The sequence below is a fragment of the Lutra lutra genome, chromosome 9 (genome assembly GCF_902655055.1).
Source record: "Lutra lutra chromosome 9, mLutLut1.2, whole genome shotgun sequence".
Classification (NCBI taxonomy): domain Eukaryota; kingdom Metazoa; phylum Chordata; class Mammalia; order Carnivora; family Mustelidae; genus Lutra; species Lutra lutra.
The window spans coordinates 118735920-118755742 of NC_062286.1; the positions used below are offsets into that span (position 1 = coordinate 118735920).

Below are 19823 nucleotides of genomic sequence, written 5' to 3' on the forward strand. Positions count from 1 at the left end.
GGAAGAAGGAGGCCTGGTTTCTCCCCACTTTGGTAGAGTTACACCAGACTTGGGGGGTCCCCTAGATGCTTCAGCAGAAGGGGGCCCTGGAGGGGCGAGGTCCTGTCGTCATGTGAAGTGGGCCAGGGAAGCAGCAAAGGAGTTAATGACCGGGAGAATATGGCTCCTTAGGCAGCAGGACCCTTGAGCTGCTCAGGTGAGGACAGGGCCCACTACTCACTGACTGCCTCTGGCCACCCCAGGCCCACCCCAGGGGACAGAAGCTTCTTGTCAACATCACCTTAGAGCTCAGCTGTGAGTGCCAGGGGGAGGGGCAGTAGCCATGGTGGCTTCCGGAGGCTACAGCGGGGCAAGGCTGGGGGCAGGGGGGGGGGGTTGGGGGGTGAAAAGGAAAGAGGCGAGAAGCCTGAGCCCTGAGCGAACCACATCCCTGCAAGGTGGCTGGGCGCAGGCAGAAAGGAAACCTGAGAGGGGGGATCATAAACATGTAGATCACCGTTTAAGCACTAGGCCAAGGAGATCTAGACTCATGGCTCCAGCCATGTGAAGCCACACAGGACCCCAGCGCAGTCACGTAGTCCAATTTCTGAGCATCTCTGGTAATGGGGACCTCACCACCTGCCCAGGTGGTGGCTGCTCTACAGGGTCCTCCAGGGAGAGGCTTGGAGCTTTCCAAGGACCGGTCAGGGTCCCAGGGACCCATGCGACAGGAAGGGCCCAGAGCATAGGGCGGTAACTACTTGCTGGGGATAGGGAACCAGTTAACACAAAAAATCCAATTGTGGTGATTTGTTATGAAAAAAGCAGCAAGTTGCTGAGGGGAGGGAGCATCCGGCTGTCTCAGCTAGACCCTCGGGAGGTTCTGAGGAGACAGAGTCTAGGGCTGGGGACAGCTGGGGAGGAGAGCTCTGGGCCAAGAGCACAGCCTATGCAAGGGTCCAAGGCAGGAAAGAGGGGGGCATCTTTCTGGAACAGAAGGAAGGCCAGTAGGGGCTGGGAGAGGCAGAAGGTGAGTTTTGAAAGGCAGAGAGCAGATGACACAGGCTCCGTGGGCCACGGTGGGGACTCTGGGGGTGGGCTGAGTGATGCCCCTCTGGCTGCTGTGTTGACAGAGGAGCAAATGGGAGTAAGTGGGCAGAGGGAGACCAGAGATAAGGCTGTTGGGACGTGTCTTCTGACACTGGCTGTGCAGCCTCAGGCAAGGCTCTTAACTTTTCTGGGCCTCACTCTTGTCCACATATGTGGCGGTAATGGGGGAGGGGGCAAATTTTGTTTACTCTCAGGAGGAACTCTCAACCAACTAGATGGAACCACAGGCAGGCTTCAGGGGCTAGGAAGCCCTCCGTCGTCAAAAACATTCACACCGAGATTGGCTCCAGGGAGCATGGTGCTGTGAGGGCACTCAGACACCGGAGGAGGGTTAGGCAGAATGACCTCCCTCGTCACAGACCCTGACTCTCCGTGGGCCACAGTCACAGCCCCACCTCTGAACCTGTCCTACTGGGTGACCTCAGACTGGTTGCTTCCCCTCTCTATACCTCAGTTCCCAAGTGAGGACAGAATTAGCCGCATAAATGCTATGGGTCCTCTCACCAGACTGTTCTCCTGTTCATCCACTCTCAGTCTTTACCTCAACCCCCATTCACAATGGCTGCTGTCTTGGCTGGCCGCTGGAGGCTCCATGAATTTTGTCTTAGCCTTGGCGAAAGGGTCTCTACATGTCCATCCACTTCAGTTCAAGCATCCTGGGTGACCTTTTGGTTAGAAATCTCTCTGCTCATCCTGGACTGGGTTTATTTACTTTGGAATCTCTCTGGATGGCCCTGGAACCGGCGCTAGCTTCTGTGGGCAGCCTCCCATCCTGTCACCACCATATAAAGGCCACCAACACTCAGCAGAATCCCAGGGGGACCATACAGAGGAGCAAGGATTTACGACCATCCTCCTCCAAACCTGTGAGTGGTGGGTTTTCCCCCGATGGCACCCCACATGGTGATCTTCAGAATGTTTTGAGGGCAAGAGGCAGAAGTATGGGGCCACTTGGATTAGCTAATATTTTGAATGTAACATATTAAGAGATAAATTTTATTAGAAGCATCAAACTAATGAGCAATGCAGGGTCATGACATGGTGTCCCTTTATTTGTTCATACTTTTATTCAGCAAATATATATTTCTCATTCCAAACTAAGTCCAGGTTTTTTACTGGGGGCTAGAGAGTGAATAGTAAAGTGGGTTGTGATCTCTCCCCTCAGGAGGTCACAGCCTTGTGGGAAAGACAAACAAGTCATCACTAAATGGCACCAGAACTCTGATCAGAGAACAAAAACAGCAGGATGATGTGGTGGGACCCCCTAATCTCGACTCTGGGAAGAGAAGGGGCCTAGAGTGGGCTTCTCAGAGGGCATGGTGTCTTACTGAAGCTGGAGAGTCAGTAGGAAATGACTTAGGTAAAATTGCAAAGATGAGGAAAGATGTTCCAGGCAGAGGAGCCAGCATGTACAAAGGACTTTTGCGTAAAGAGCACAGACTTGGAGCTAAGTGTGACTTTTCAAATATCAGCTCCTCCACTCACTGGCTGTGCATCTCTGGACAAGTTGCTCTAGGTTTCTGAACTGACTGCCCATCTGTAAAACAGAAGCGAACCACATCTATCTTATAGGAATGTGAAGTTAAAAGTAATAGGTGCTTATCAAGGGTGCTTATCTGCGTAATTCTCACTCCTGTCCCTCCTATGACTGTTCAGGTGTCAAGACAAGATGCTTCAGCTTTGGAAACTTGTTCTTGTATGCGGCCTGCTCACTGGGACCTCAGCATCCCTTCTTGGAAATCTTGGCAACGATCTGAGTAATACTGTGAACAAGCTGAAACCTGCTGTTGAGAAAGGACTCGAGACCGTTGACAATACACTTAATTGTGAGTCATGACACAAGTGATGATCAGTGGCACTTAGGCTCGTGCCTCCTAAATGCTATCCCTGCATTACCAGAGGCTGCCACCAGGGGATGCTATTTATGGGGGGTTTACCGAGAAAGGGGGCTGTTCAGTTCTTGGTTCATTCCCTTATTTTTCTGGGAACAGGCAATCTCGAGTGAATATCCTCTTATATATTATATCATGGCAAGTTTTTCCTAATACATCCGTAGGATAAATTCCTAAAGTGGAGTTTCAAAAGTTCGGAAGGTATGCACAATTTAAATTGTAGGAGGTGTTGACAAATAATCCTCTACATTAATATTCTCTCCAAAAGTTTTGGGAGAGCGACTTTTTCTCTACTCCCTTGACAGCACCGGTATGGACAACTTAACAGTTTTGCTAATATCATAGATAAAAGATTATAGCTCATTTCACTTTGCATTTCTCCAATTATGAAAGAATTCACTCATTTTTAAATATTTTATTAGCTATTTACATATTTTAGCATAAATATTTTGTTCATATTTATAGCATATTCTTCTGCTAGGCTGTTCAGTTTTGTTTTTTTTTAAAGATTTTATTTATTTATTTATTTGACAGAGAGAGAGATCGCAAGTAGGCAGAGAGGCAGGCAGAGAGAGAGAGAAGCAGGATCCCTGCTGAGCAGAGAGTCCGATTCGGGGCTCGATCCCAGGAGCCTGAGATCGTGACCTGAGCCCAAGGCAGAGGCTTAACCCACTGAGCCACCCAGGTGTCCCGGCTGTTCAGTTTTCTTACTGACATGTATTAATTCATTGGAAATTAAGGAAATTAGCCATAACTCAGCCTAGGTAGCTTTAAAGCCACCTAGCTTTACATTTAATCATGTCTCTTTTTGATTCTTATTTCTTAAAAGAATTTGGCTTTCTTTTCATTTTCAACATTAGCACACTGATAAACATTATAGGAGGAAGTAAATGCTATAAATGTCTACCTTTCAAACGTTGTCAGGGCTTAGGTCTTGTTAGGGCTTAGAGCTTCAAAGATAAAGAAGGGACCACTCTCCAATTTCACTGTTGGGAAAACTGAGTTCAGAAACAGAAGTGTCTGGATCAAGGTCACCTAATGAGTTACGGGACCAAAAAGAGTTTTATTGAAATGAACTCCATTTGTTATACCATTATAACTAGGTAGATACCATCCATTGCAGAGCCAAGTTGGAGAACCATAGTTAACATTTCTTCTCTTGTACAGCCTTTGTTTTTCCTTGAGTTAATAATTGCCTTGTTTTTCACTTGAATTATTTGCTACACACATATCCTTAATTCTTTGCATATGCACTATTCTATATCTGCCATGTCTATCTAATCCCTCTTTTCTCTGGAGCCCTTCCATTAAGACACTTTGTTTTCATACTCCTGTATGAATTATTGCTCTCTGGGCTTGCTGCAAAGCTGTCATTCTGGGACTCCCATTTGCCACTTTTATGAGGTGGACCATACTTTTTCCTGGATTCTAGATTCTCTATTTCTTATTCTCTTTTTGTTTGACCTAGTTTTTCAAACTTGCATGAACATCTCAGTTAGAGCAATAGACATTCTCCCCTGTCTCAAGTCACAAATAGAAGCTGGTGTACAAGCAATATGAATTGCCTGGTTAATTGATTACTTTGTTTATTAATGACGAGTATATATTAGTATGAAGGCAGCATGGAAGGAACAAAGGCTCCAGAGCCGCATGAATTTAAGCACATTTCTTAAACTTTTGATCCTTTATTTTCTCATCTGAAAACGCAGATAATAACCATATCTGCCTCACCTGAGTTATTATGAAAAGTAAATGATATAACATAGGCAAATAGTCTTACTTAGTGTCTGGTACATAGTCACTGCTCCATAAGTGATGCACAACACTAAATGGCAGTTGTTTTTTTAGCTGTCGTTCAGAAACTGACCGCTGACTTCCAGAAGCTTCAGGAATCCAAGGCTTGGGACCTGGCCCAGGAGAAGGTGCAGGAAGTGAAGAACTTGGTGAAAGATGCTTTTTCTAAGATCAAACCAGCTAAGGATGAGACTATGGGGTGAGTTGATGCTTCAAGGTGGATATCTTTGCTCCAAGAAAAAGGAACACACATATTTGGCAGGTGAGTTTAAGGTCAAAGACAGAAAGGTTGATAAACCTTGTTGTCCCCCCAGAGTCAAGGTGGTCTGAGGCCAGGTTCATCAGAGCTTGAGCAAATTAGAGGCAGGGCTGCAGGGCCAGTCTGGGTATCTCATGGGTTCGGGCTTCCGTGTTATGTAATTTCAGGATCAGGGTGAAGATCCTCTCAATCCTTACCTCCACTCTTTGGTGGTGCCTGAGGTCCCCTTTCCAAGGAGTAAGATGTTCTTCAAATATAGCTGAGGATGAAAGTACCAATCCCCTTCAGGAGAGAGAAGACAAGTTCATACCTATTGCTGGCTTCATGCGTGGAGTTTGGGAGTCAAACAGTTCTGGGTTCGAATTCTGATTCTGGCACTTATTCCTCCCTGAATCTCTGTGGGCAATTACATCCGTCTGAGCAACTGTAAGCCATGTCGTAACGTGGAGAGAGACAAACCTCTGAATAGGGCTATTGTGAAGGCCAAAGTGGTGAAGCCCAAATGCTCAGCCTGATGCTGGGGTAGAGAAGTGTTCAGAACACGGCTGGCCTGAGGAATGCCAAAGAGAAATTGTGGCTTTCACACAGGTTGAACATCATTAACTCCCGCATCCTGAAAATCAAAGTGGAACTGACTCCTGATGGCGAAGGCATTAACATAAGGGTCCCCGTCGTTGCTAATGTCACCCTGGCCCTGTGAGTATGCATTAGAATCTGGAATTTGGGAGAAGCTGTGCAGCAAGGCCAATGATCTCCACACTGGAATGGGGCTCTTTCCCATGCTACCGGGTGACCTTGGGTCTCAGTCTCCTGAACTGTACATGAAGGGGCCTTTCCCTGCTCTAAAATCTGAAGCTTTGAAATGTTCTAATGAACTCTGGCCATAACCAAGTCTCTTTGAAAAGAATCCTCCATTAAATATTTCTGAAATCATCGCATTTCTCTAATGGTAAAATCTGAAAAACTGAGAAGACATGAGCACTTATAACTCTTTGGCAAAATTTCTGCCAGCAGTATTTTGTCTCTTGAGATTCTCTTTAAGTAACAGTGACCATTGCAGCTCAGCATCTATAGTAGTGTACAGTATATAATGAAGGGCATGGGTGAAGAAGATAATCTTAAAGCATTTTGATTACTTTAAAAGAGAGAGATAGGAAAATGAGCACTAGTGGAAGGAGAGAAATTGAGGACCCAGGGATTCCATCCTTCATTAGCTATGAGATCTCGGGATGGTTACTTAACCTCTCTATACCAATGTTTCCCCATTTTGAAAATAAAGATAATAATAGTACTTTTACCTCATGGTATTGCTGTAATGACGACATGGATTAATCCAGGAAATTTTTTTTTTCTTTTACAGATTTATTTATTTTAGAGAGACAGAGAGAGGGGACGGGGAGGATCAGAAGGAGAGGGAGAGAGAATCTCAATCAGACTCCCCGCTGAGGGGGGAGCCCCACATGGGGCTCGATCTCATGACCGTGAGATCATGACCTGAGCCAAAATTGAGAGTCAGACACTTAGCCCACTGAGCCACCCAGGTGTCCTGAAAAAATGCTTTTTAGAAATGCCTACCATATCATTTGCCCTTAGTAAATGTTAACTGTTGTTATTATTTTCATTATTAGGGTGGTGTTAAATAAAACTGTTGTACACACCAAATCCACGTGGAAGGGCAAAGAAGCCCTTAATGTCAATGTCCATTAAGAATCCAGATGATGCTGACATTACCCACAGACAAGCTGGAGGGTTAAATATCCACACAGGTGGAGGAACCCTAGGGGGTCTTGGAGACCTCTGTTCACTGGGAATCTTATCTCCTACAGGCCTTTCATTGGCAAGGTCAACCTGAAGGCCTCACTGGACCTCCTGACTGCTGTCAGAGTTGCAATCGATCCCCAGACCGGCACCCCCCGAGTGATCATAGGGAAATGCAGCAGTGACCCCGACAGCATCTCGCTCAACGTGCTGGACAGGTGAGGCCCGTCCATCTCAGCAGAGCGGGGCACTCAGAGGAGTTGAGGACCCTTGCTTCCGCCCTATCCCTGTACCCATAGGGTGGCACAACGTAGCAAAAGAACGTAGGCTCTGGAGTCAGATCTTGGTTCAGGTATCAGCTACAGACTTACAACTTTGTGAACAGCTTAGCCCCTCCGAGCCTCAGTTTTTCCACCTGTAACCTGAAGGTGACAAGAATGTCTCCTCCCCAGCTGCTGACCGGACCACCTGGGAAACTAGAGTGCTGAGCCCAGAGCCTGGTGCACGCTCAGCCCTCGGGGATAGTGACATCCATGCTGACCGTGTCTTCTTGTTCTCACCATTCCCGAGACAGGAGTGTTGGCCGCCGATCCATTGGCAGCTCTGTCAAACCCATTTCCTGCTTTCGGAGGCTCTGTTGTTCCCCGCAGCACATGGCGGGTTGTTACTGCTTCTTGAAAACTTGACCCCTTTATCATTATGTTATATCCCTCAGCAACCATAACAATAATAGTAAGTTGTATTTTCCTTCCTGCCTCCATGTGGGAGAGGGAGGAGAAGTAAATGCTTACCAGGGGCTCTAATTTCAGATTGTCCCCAGAGTCCCCCATTCATTTGGAAAATTCCCGAAATCAGAGATCTTACAAACCGAATCCTCTCCATTGAAATCATGGATCCCTGTTAACCCATATCTACTTTTTTTTTTTTTTAAGATTTTCTTTATTTATTTGACAGAGAGAGAGATCACAAGTAGGCAGAGCAACAGGCGGGGGGAGGGGGTGGACAGGGCGGGGAAGCAGGCTCCCTGCCGAGCAGAAAGCCCAGTGCGGGCTCAATGGGGACCCTGAGATCATGACCTGAGCCGAAGGCAGAGGCTTAACCCACTGAGCCACCCAGGCGCCCCTCCATATCTACTTACTAAACTGTGTGCTTGCAAGGGCAGGTTTGGTGGAGGAAGAGGGTGGTGGGGAGGCAGGGTGACCCCGGAGGCAGCTGTTGGAGAATGGTCTAGAATTCAAAACCGGGGGCAGGTTGGTTTTGGGAGAAACAAGGCTGGGTTTTCGGCTCTCAGCCCTGAGGGCCATGAGCAGAGGTCACTCCACCCTACCCCCTCAAGGAATCTGATCAAGGGATCTCAACCCCCTGTACCAAAGAAAGGCTCTCCTGTCTGATGTTATTGGGTAAGGCTGGGATGTAAACAGAAGCTCTGAGCCCTGCTGGATACTGCCTTGTCTGCAGCCCCAGGGACTTCATCCTGCCGCTCTGGGTCTCAGTGTCCGCATCTGTGAAATGGTCTTCCACTCTGTGGCCCAAGATCGCTCAGCCCAAGCACTCCCACAGCCATCCAGGCTCAACTCTCCTACCACTGCCCTCTAGTCCTCGCTCACTCTGCTGCAGACACACTGGCCTTTGCTCACCTCAGACAAGTTCTTCCCCACCTCCAGACCTGTACACATGCTCTTCTGGCCTCCTGGAACACCTTTCCCCTCACTTCCACGTACTTCTCAAACTTCAGGTTCTAAAAAGGGTTCTTCCTCTTCTCCCTCAAAATCATCTACTCTTGGCCTCCACAGTAATTGTCACAAGCTGTCATTCTACTTTTCCAAAGATTTTATTTATTTATTTGAGAGAGAGAGAGAATGAGTGGGGGTGGGAGGAGCAGAGGGAGAGGGAGAAGCAGACTCACCGCTGAGCTGGCAGCCCAGTATGGGACTCCATCCCAGGACCCCAGGATCATGACTCGAGCCAAAGGCAGACACTTACCCAACTGAGCCACCCAGGCCTCCCATCATTCTATATTTACTTCTATGTTTACTTCAGTCCTTCTTTCAGCCAAAAATGTTTGAGCATCTGCTATGTTCCAGATAGGCTCTGAGCTCTGGAGAATTTATTGGTGACAACAGACAAGGACCCAGCTTTCCCGGAGTTTATTGTCCTGAGGGTAAAGCAGACAGATGAGTGTCCAGTCCATCAGTAAAGAGCCCTCAAGGAAAATGTCAGATCACGATGAGCTCTAAGCAGAGCAGTACATGTAACGGGACTGTCTGACACAAAGCCCTCCCTTAGGCAAGCAGTCAGGGAGGGCTGCCCTAAGGAGGTGTCAGTCAAGCTGAATGCTGAAGGTGGGCAGGAACCAGCCTTAGCAAGACCTGTTTGGTGTCTAGGTACAAGCTGAGGAGTTATTTGTGCTTTGCTCATCCCCATGTCCTCAGCGTAGTCAACGTCTGGCATGCAGGTGGTGATCTATACATGTGTTGAAATCAAAGAGTGGGATCTTAAGGCTGTGATGAGACTCTCACAGGTTGAGGTGAGCCTCTGGTCAGAAGTGGGGAGCCCCTGAATAGAGGCTCAGGCTGTGGTTAGAAAGGCATTGCAGCACTCCTGGGTTTACCTGATTTCCAGGCGCTCAGCCATCTCCCCCTCCCCCACGCCCACCCCCACTGTGTGGCCACTCTGCCCACGGTTTTATCAGTCGCTACTCTTTTCCAGCCAAAATGCTATGATTGGGAAGACCGTGAACACCATGATCAGCCCCCTGACAAACACCGTGTCCCAGCTGGTAGAGAAGGATGTGAGTCCTCCACTCCCTGGGGCCCAGAGCCATGCCTGGGGGCCGGTGGGGGGCACGTGTGCCATTTACAGGAGCTACTGTACTCTCTGGGTGCCTTTTCTTCTGGGGGCAAACTCCTCATTGGGCTGTCAGTTGGAACCTGTGCCCCTCTACTCAGCCTGGGGAGAGGGAAAGACAACGAGCAGAGGTCCGACATTAGCTGAAATCACTGGATCCCAAGTTTGGGCCATTTGCCAAATAGCCATTAGGCTACTCCTAATATGCCTTTTTAGCTAGTGTGGTCCTCCTTTAGACAACACAATTTTACTCAAGCTTATTTAAATATGTATTTTAAAAAGAAAACTATCTCTACCATAATTAGAAATGCATATCATTCAGATAATTAATTTAAAAACATAACAGACCTATAAAACTGGTATTTTCATCTATGCATCACAAAAAACCATTTTTACTGCGTGCCCAAAGTTCCAGAGAGTCTGAATCAGTCCTTCTGGAAGGAGGCTGGGATTCTGGGTTTAGGAAAGAAAAATCCTCCAGATGGCTCCATCACTCATTGGACTGGAGCCTCAGGACTCAAAATACGGTCCTCTGCCCAGCAGCCCGGGGGGCCTCATGTGGAAGCTGGTTAGAAACGCAGGCTCTCAGCACCCCCCCCCAACTGACCCCGCAGCCCCCCAGCCCTGCTCAAATCAGAATGGGCACTTAATGACATCTTCAGGGAATTGTACAGACACAGAGTGAAAAACTCTCTGCTCTATGGTTCCCAGGACCCAATCTGATTTCTTAAAATTCCAGGGTTCCTAAGTTCAAGGTTTCTAAGAGTATAGGGTTCTGGGATGTTAACACTCTAGATTCTCAGGGTTCTAGGATTCTAATGTTCTAAGGATTTAGAATTCTAGCATCCTATGGTTCTCCCGTTTGGGACTTTTAGGTTTCTATTGTTCTAGAATCCTAAGGGTCAAAGTTTCTGAGATCTTGGTGGGTGGCTGACAGTTTGGCCCCAGTTGATAATGATCTGTTCTCCTGCACCTACCCATCCCTCCCTCCTTCTCTTTCTCTATCTCTCCCTCCCTCCCCCTCAGGTGTGCCCACTGATCCATGCCTTACTTTCCACCCTGGATGCGCCTCTTGTTCAGGACACCATTGGTAAGTTACAGCCTGGGGACCAGGGGTGCTTTCTCTCTGCAGCCTTCCAAGGGCAGGTGTGTACCCTGGGCCCACCCCAGAGCAGGTGTGGTCAGGGACTCCTGGAGAAGCAGGAGGACCCAGAGTCTGAGAGAGTTGGGAGAGTGTGGCAGGATCGAGGGGGTTCTGTAGGCCTCTGTGAACTCTCTACCATCATCCCTCTTTAAATCCACAGAACCTTCCTGGCAGAACGATGTGAGAAAGAAAGATGGGCCAGATCTGGGTTCAAATTCTGACTCTGCTATTTAGCAACTGTGGGGACTTATTCAAGTGGCTCTGCCTCTCTGAGCCTCAGTTTCCTCCTGGGTGAACCCAAGATTATAAACACTGGAGGGTGATGAGTGGATGAAAAGAAAAAGCATAGAGTCTAATATCCAGTAGGCAATACTAGTAAACACCTGCCCTTCCCTTTCACTCTTTATGAAAAGCTGTGGGTTCTCCTCCAGCCATGCAGGAGCTTTCTTTGGCCTTTGAGTTTCTAGACAAGGCTGGGGTTGCTGGGAACGCTGAAGCAATAGAAATGAGGTAAGTGAATGTGTCAGGGTCCCGGAGGTGGCCCATCTACGGAAACAGCCAGAAATCAGTTCCTTGGGCAATCACTCTGTGCTTTGCATACCCCATACCACCTGTGGGGTGGTTACTGTCATTATACCCAATTTACAGGTGAACAAACTGAGGATCAGAGTGGTGGACTGACGTGCCTGAGGTCCCATGGCTTCAGACTGACCCACTGGAGAGCAGCAGCCATCGGAGTCTGGTTTCTATTGGAGACTGAGGTCTGCTATTTATTTCATTCCTTCAGATAAATTTCAAAAGGAAAACCACCCGCAAAATGATGTCTGAAGAGGGAGATGGGGAGGACTGCTGGTGATGCCCACCTGAAGGTAAGGGGTGGCTCTGTGCCTCATACAGAGGATGAGGCTCCTCTTCTTTTTTTAACAGTAGGCTGAACCCTAATCTTAGTTATAGATTGAGCTGTGACCCTGGCCCCAGCCTGAGCCCTGATCCTGGTCATACCCTGCATCCTGAGCCTTATTCACATATCCAGACTGAGCCTAGATCCTGCTCACAGACTGAGATTTGACCTCAGTGATTTACTGAGCAATGACCTCAAGTCATAGACTGAGCCCTGACCTTGATCTCAGACTGATCCATGATCCTAATCCTACACTAAGCCTTGAACCCTAGCTCCAGTCTTGGCCTATGATCAGTCTTTTCACATCTGCATTATTCCTAAGGTGAGAGGAGAGGACAATAAGGGGAGGAGAGGTTAGGGCTAGGTGCCAGAGACAAACCCCAACCACAGATGCCAGCCCCCTCTTCAAGGCCTTAGACTCTGCAGGGATTGTAGGAAGGAGTTTGGGTGGCAGTGTCTGATAGCTGTGGTCTTGTTCCAGATCGGTGCCCAGTGGCTCGATGGTGTCCCTTGTAGCATCTCCATCTGGGAAGGTGCTGCCACCCCTAGCCTGAGCACAGCCAGAAGGGACCCTCCCAGAGACGATTCCTTGCAGTCGGGACAGCAGCCTCTGTGCTCACCACCCTCCACCCCCTGCAATAAAAGACCATTTCTGCACCCTTCTGTGTGGCCCATTTTATCCCTCCTTTGGGATTAAGGGGGAGAGGGCAACTAGGGTGGTAGAGACCTGGGTAGGAGCTGGAAGGGACCTCTGGGGCTGTTCAGCTTGTTTTATAAATGGGGACACTGATGCACAGAGAGGGGAGGGTGAGACTGACCCAGGGTCACATAGCCAGTTGGTGGCAGTGGCAGACTTGTTTCATCCATTCACAAGCTCAGCAAGCATTTAGTGAGAGCCTACCCTGGGCCGGGCAGGCAGTGAGAATGGGACAGTCACATTTGGGGTAAGCCCACCCAGGGCCTTTCTCCCTTCCCCTCCAGAGACTTCTAAGAGGCCTTATGGAGGATGGGGCACACTGGGTCTGTGGGCTCAGGAGTGCAGGGCCGAGTGACACGGGATCAGGGGCCTGAGCCATACCTCAGCCTGCCCCTTCATGCCTTCCGAAGGGCTAGATTTCCCCTGCGAGGGAGATCAATTCAAGCAGCACCTGAGAACACCCATGGTCTCTCAACGCCGTGGCTCACCTGCCTCCTACCACCTGTGCACCTACCAGCCAGGCTGCACAGGTCCCTGCTTGCTTGGCAAAGCCAAGCACCTAGAGGGTGCTCAGCCATCCCATGGAGACCAGCTCCTCTCTCTGGCCAAGACCCCTCCACCCACACCCTAGAACTCAGCTCACCCCAGGCTGTGCCTGGCTGTGGTCAAGAGAGCATCACTCTGGGATGCTAATACCACCACCATCATGGACAGCTGCCTTTGCTGGCACATGTGACCTCACCAACTCCTAAGAATGCCAGGAGACACTACTCTTGTCCCCATTTAACAGATGAGGAAACTAAGGCTCACAAAGGTAAAGTGACTCATCAAGGTCACACAGTGAGCAAGTGGCAGAGTCAGGATTTGAACACATGACTATGAGAACCATTGCTCAGAGAGCTTACATGCCGCTGCCCAGGCACTTTGGCTGCCTCCCCAGCCCCCCACAGGCGCTGCTGTCTTCTGCCCAGGACAGATGAGAACCTCCTGAGGCTATTCTGCCTACACGCAGGCCCCAGTCTCCCTTTGCCCTGCAGGGAGGAGCCTGCCACCCCTTCCACAAGGGCCTTCCCTCTGAAGAAAGCTGCCTCACAGGGTCAAGTGACCTCAGAGGACACTTGAGCCCTTGGGGTGGCCTGGAGGGGCCACAGACCAGCTCTCCTGAGCAATCCTGTGCAGACCTCAGTTCAGGTTGTGCTGAGGGGCTGCTGGGCACAGGGCAAGGGCCGGGGGTTCAGACCCATCTGAGCTCCACAGGGCCCCTGCCACTTTCTAGCCCTGAAATCTTGGGCAATTTACTTAGCCTTTGGGAATCTCGGTTTTCTTACCTGTCAAACGGAATCAGCAGAAAAAAACCTCCCTTGCCGAGTTGTTGTGAGGGTGGGAAGTGTGTAACTGGGGCCTGACAGCTAGCAAGTGCAAGATGAGTGTCCCCTCTACATGCTGAAATTGCCGTTATAACCGCCCTGTGTTTGTTGATTGACTGATGAAAGCCCTGATGTGGTTGAAAGAACCATGGTCCTGGGAGATCTTGGGTTTTCACCCATCTTTATGGCCAGACTACCAGCATCCCCAACAGTGACCATTTTTCTCTCCTTCCCCAGGTTTTAGCGGGGCATATGGCCCCCAGCCAGGGACTACATGTCCCAGCTTCCCTTGCAGTAGCCATGTGACTAAGATCCGGCCAATGGCATATCAGCAGAAGTGATGCAGCAAATTAAAGAAAGGGGCACTTCACTGGCTCAGTCCATTAGAGCCTGTGACTCAGAAAGCCTGTGACTCATGATCTCAGGGTTGTGAGTTCAAGCCCGACCCTGGGCATTGTGCTTCCTTAAAAACAGGGAGCATTCCCTCCTGTCCCCTCCTGACCTTCTCTTAGAAATGAGAAAAAGTGGAACAACTGCCTGAGATCTAGAGGAGGAAGCCCCGCTTTGAAGACAGCAGAGCTGCTCCAACAGCCCCTGACCCCCTATCTCTGGGCCCTGTGGCAATAACGCAATGAGCTAGCTTATTTAAACCATTGTGTTTTGGGGTCTCTTTGTCAAGGCTACTTTATTTCTATTCTACCTCATTCTGCCAGTAACATGCTGTGTGACATTAGGCTGCTAACTTCTCTTCTCAGCCTATTTCCCTATTTGCACAGTGGCCCTTTCTGCTCCAACAGGACAAGAGTTAATGCTCCCTCCAGACTGGAAGGGGAAAGAAAATAAACATTTATGGAGCCCCTACTCCATAGCAGGCCCTGTATTAGACGCCTGCTTCTCAACCTAAGGTGACTTTGCCCCCACAGGACACTGGCAATGTCTGGAGGTATTTTAATTGTCACAGACTGGGCGAGAGATGTTACTGGCATCTCATGGGTAGAGGCCAGGGATGTCATTAGTCAATACACAGGACAGCCTCTCACAATAAAGAAGCATCCAGGCCAAAATGTCAATAGTGTTGAGAAACCTTGCATTAAAACTTTATGTACATTCTCTCATTGAATTCTGTTTTTTTCTGAGTGATGCAGTGTATGGGGGAAGATAGAGCAACTGAGGCTCAGAAGTGTGAAGTGACTTGCCCAGGGCCACACAGCTGGTCCGAGGCAAAGCTGGATTTAATCCAAAGTCATCCTCCTCTGGGGCTGGGGCTTCCCTTCCAGCCAGGGAAGAACGGTGAGTTTTCCCTTCTCACTATTTTGTGACAAACCCACCTCTCACAAAAAAATACACAAAGGAGGTCTCAAAATTCAGGGCTTCTTTGGGCAGTAGCTAGCTTGAGCCTGTGCTAAGCCTTTGTTCATGCTGTTAAGTCTACTGAGGACACAGTACCTTCTTCTCTAGCTAAATCCTGCTCAGCCTTAAAATTTTGCTCAGCAGTCAACACCCAGCTAAGTAAAGGCTGCTCCTCGTTTCCCAAAAAGACCCTGTGCTTCCCAACACGTAGGCCTACCCAAGCGACCTTGCCATTACTGTCCAATACGGAGAGAACATTTAGAAAGTGTCAACTCTGGCTAGTCTGGTTTTCACCTTTCTTACTCATCGGTCTGCCCCTTGAGCCTGCAAGCTCCTTGAGGGCAAGTACCTCCCTCTCCTTAGCAGCTCCAGGGCCCAGAGAAGGACCAGATACAGTACAAGCACTAACAAATGTTGAATGAATGAATGAGTGAATGAATGAATGAACCCCTTCTTTCTCTACACAATAACCAGACACCATCTCTGGGACACCTGAGTAGGTAGGTGTACAGGAAAATTCTAGAAAGCCAGGATTGGGGGTATGGGAGACTTGTCATTGTTTTCTGTTGACCAAGGCCAGATCCCTGGGCCTTGAGGATATAAATGCTATGGACCAAATGTGGGGCTCCTAAGTGAGTGAAGCCAGAACATGGTGGGGGGCGGGGGCCGAGGCCACACAGCCCCACTGGTGACTAACGTGGCCAATGGAAGGGAAAGGTGACAGGGTGGAGAAGTGAGGCAGCATTCTCCTGCTGGCAGCCCGGCACCCTGGAACCAACTCTGGCTCCTAGCCTACTCAGCCCAGACCTCAAAGAGGGATGAGGGCTTCCTGGAGATGGTGACCCACATGAAGGAGGCCTCAGGAAAGAAAAGGACATTTGGAGGAGGTGAGGGAACAACTATCATCAGGGAATATGTGGGTAGAAAAAGGCAAAACCTGACTGGATCCTGAATAATCCAAAAACTAGAGTGCAGCGGCACCTGGGTGGCTCAGCTGGTTAAGTGGCTGACTCTTGATTTTGACCCAGATCTTGAACTCACGGGCGTGAGATTGAGCCCCATCATGATCTCAGGGTGATGAGATTGAGTCCCACATGGGGCTCCACGCTGGGCATGGAGCCCGGCTTGAGATTCTCCCTCTTCCTCTCCCTTTGCTCCTCCCCCACTCTCTCTTTCTCTCACTAAAAAAAAAAAGAAAGAAACTAGAGTGCAAAACTGTAGCACAGGCTACAATTTTGAAGGCTTAATCCAGTTAAATAAATGCTGGATCTTTCCAATGTTTGCACGATTTCTTGAGGATAACATCTCAGGATCAGAATTATTTACTTTATGCGTTGGAATATCTTATGACCCCAGGAACACATCACAGAATTTACTAAACCGGATCTTTCTATTTACACTATGATGAAAGAGTATATACATTTCACCATATATTTGCCAGCAGATGGACACTTTTATTTTAAATATTTGCTCTTTGAATGGGAGTAGAATAAACATCACACTGGAAAAGCTAAAGGTCCCAAATTAGGATAATCAGTTGATGTATCATTTCAATAGATTATTTTCTGAACTTTTTTTTTAATTTGGGGAAATACTGTGTTTCACAGCTGAGTGAAAATACAGATCTTAGGAGTTGCTTAGCTGGTATCACAATGATGCAAAAAACTGAAACTGGGTGGGGGAACTGACCAGGATGCGACAATTTGACAAATGTCATTTGTTGGGGTGACTCATTTCTGTGTTAATGTTAGTACAATAAGTTAAATGGATTTTCAGAAAGCAGGAAGGTTGTTGAGCACCTAGTTAAGCCAGGCCCTGCACTAGGCTGTTCAGGGGTGACCAAAGAGGGACCCCCTTCCCAGCCCCTAACCACTACACCACCACCCTGCCCTCAGCTTAGCAGCATCGAGGGGACTCGTGCAAAACTCCTTGCCCAGGGCGGGGGCACTGGGAGGGAAGAGGACAGGACTCAGGCACACAGCCTTCCTAGCGGGGAGCTGGGTGCTGTGAGGAGCCCTCAGAGAAGGCCTCCCACAGCAGGTGCTGATTGAGCTGAAATTAGAGAAGGGAGGCAAGGGCATTGCAAGCAGGCAGAAGCGACCACATGAGCAAAGGCTGGGAGGCGAGAATTAACCTGGCATCACCTGGGAACCCACAGGACCTGGATGCTGCTGGAGCATAAACGTGTGAAGGTCAAATGGAGGGCAGTGTCTTGAATGCCAAGCTGGAGGCAGTTTAGAAGTGATCCTCTCAGCCAGGAGTTAACATTTCTTTGCCCTTAACACACCTTCAAAACCCAAAGACCTCAAAGACCTTTTGTCTACATGGATTCTACCCATCAATATTTGCCACAAAAGGAACTAATATATATATTTTTAAATACAGATTCATTGAATTCTTTTAAAATAATAAACTGATTGCATTTTAACAAAATGACATATTTTTATGAAAAACAACTCTATGTTCCAAAAACATCGTAACTGGGAAGAATAGCTCTGTTTTACATTTTTTAAAAATTCTCCATAATGACTGGCTTAATAGAAGACAGCTGGATCCTCACATCTGCTCTGCCTTCAGTTGGTTGTAATATCACATGTCATGGAGTGTCTAAAAAATTCTCTACACTTGTGACATAAATGAGAGCAAAGAGGCAAATAACATACTCATATTAATTTAGAATTTTGGGGGACCTTGCAGAACCCCTGGAAGTTTCTTTGGGGCCCCCAGACCATACTTTAAGAACTGCTGGGCTAGGTACGAGGAAGCCATGGAAGGTTTCTGGACAAGGGAGACAGCCTCGGCAATCAGTTTCCAGAAGTTTCCTCTGGCCAGTGAAATGTCAGGTGAATTGAAAGGAGGCAAAGGCCATGGCTGGTCCAGGTCCCACCCAGGATAAGAGCTGTTGGGTGGAGAGCTGGGCTGAGGCCAGGGAGAGAGTGTGGCTCCCAGGGAAGGGATGCCCACGAGAGAAGGTCAGCTAGAGCAGTCCCTCCTGCAGCTTACTCATGCTGAGCCTTTGCTATCCTGGGTCCCCAGACTAGGCTCTGGGGCTAGTGCTGATGGCTCAGGAGCCTATATTCCACCCTCCTCCACTTGAGAGTGTTGTTGGAAGAGGGACGACCTCACCTTTGGTTCCAGAAGAAGGAACAAAGGGATTCGCTTTAGCTCATATCCAAGGTCAGCTGGCAAAGTCACATTTGTCCCTATTGTTCTGCAAACACTTGCCCATTCAACTGACCAATGGGAGAACGTGTGGTGACAATGGCACCTGTGGACCTGCATTTCACAACCCTGATTGAAGCTTCCAGAGTGTCTCACTGCACCATCCAGTGATCACACTCCTTGGTATCTACCCAAAGGAATTGAAAATGTATGTCCACACGAAGACCTGCACATGGAGGTTTGAGCAGCTTTATTCGTAACTGCCAAAACTTGGAAGAACCAAGATGTCCTTCAGTAGGATAAATAAGCTATGGCCCAACCAGACAGTGGAATGTGATGCAACATTAAAAAGATGAGCTAGCAACTCATGGAGACATGGAGGAACCTTAAATCCGTATTACTAAGTTAAAGCAGCCTCATCTATGAGAAGGCTACGCACTGGGTCATTTCAACTATGTGACATTCTGGAAAAGGCAAAACTATAGAAACAGTTAAAAAAAAATCAGTATTGTCAGGGGTTCAGAAGGAGGGAGGGATGAATTGTCAGAGCACAGAGAATTTTGAGGGCAATGAAACTGTTCTGTATACTGTAATAGTAGATGCATGTCATGGCACTTTTGTCCAGATCCATAGGATATACACCAGGCGCAAACCCTGATGTAAACTGTGGATGATGGGTGATAATGATGTGTCGGTGTGGGCTCATGATTATAACAAAGGCCCCACTTCCGGGGTCGGGGGGATTGCTGGCAATGCAGGAAGCTGGGTGTGTGGAGGGGGCAGGAAGTATATGAGAACTCTGCACTTTCTGCTCAAATTTGCTGTGAACCTAAAATTACTAAGAAAAATAGTCTATTAAAAAGCAAACAAGGGGTGCCGGGGTGGCTCAGTGGGTTAAAGCCTCTACCTTCAGCTCGGGTCATGATCCCAGGGTCCTGAGATCGAGCCCCGCATCAGGCTCTCCGCTCAGTGGGGAGCCTGCTTCCTCCTCTCTCTCTGCCTGCTTCTCTGCCTACTTGTCATCTCCGTCTGTCAAATAAATAAATAAATAAAATCTTAAAAAAAAAAAAACAAACAAGGGCACCTGGGTGGCACAGTCAGTTAGGCGACCGACCCTTGGTTTTGGCTCAGGTCATGATTTCAGGGTGATAAGACAAAGCCCCATATTGGGCTCCACACTCAATGGGGAGCCTGCTTGAGAATCCCTCTCCCTCTGCCCCTCCCCCCTCTCTAAAATAAATAAAATCTTTAAAAAAAAATCGAAAAACCAAACAAACCTTCAGGGTGGAGGCTCCAAGCCTGGCATTATGCTTCCCCTAGAATCTGACCCCTGCCTGCCCTTTCTTCCTCCTCTCCTGGGCTTCCTTGCCCACATTCTACAAAAAGGAAGGGATGTTTTGGCAGGTGGTCATGCTAAAATATCTGCTGGGACCCCCTGCTCTCTAATGACCCACATGAGAGTGGCCTTCAGGCTCTAACACATGTCCATGGCTAGAAAACATATGAGATGAAACTGAATTGTGATTAAGACCTTGGCTCTGGGGTCTACCTCCTGGGTGTGGA

The 19823-nt window shown here is 48.5% G+C and overlaps 1 protein-coding gene across 1 annotated transcript; it reads left to right on the forward strand.

Annotated features, from left to right (window-relative positions):
* Positions 1 to 1923: 1923 nt before the first annotated feature.
* BPIFA2 (BPI fold containing family A member 2) lies at positions 1924 to 11611 on the forward strand. Its single transcript, XM_047746795.1, has 8 exons — positions 1924 to 1955; positions 2746 to 2915; positions 4830 to 4974; positions 5623 to 5730; positions 6861 to 7010; positions 9502 to 9583; positions 10666 to 10729; positions 11571 to 11611. Exons 2-8 carry the CDS (start codon positions 2759 to 2761, stop codon positions 11609 to 11611), a joined length of 747 nt encoding a protein of 248 aa, XP_047602751.1. The 5' UTR covers positions 1924 to 1955; positions 2746 to 2758.
* Positions 11612 to 19823: the final 8212 nt, after the last annotated feature.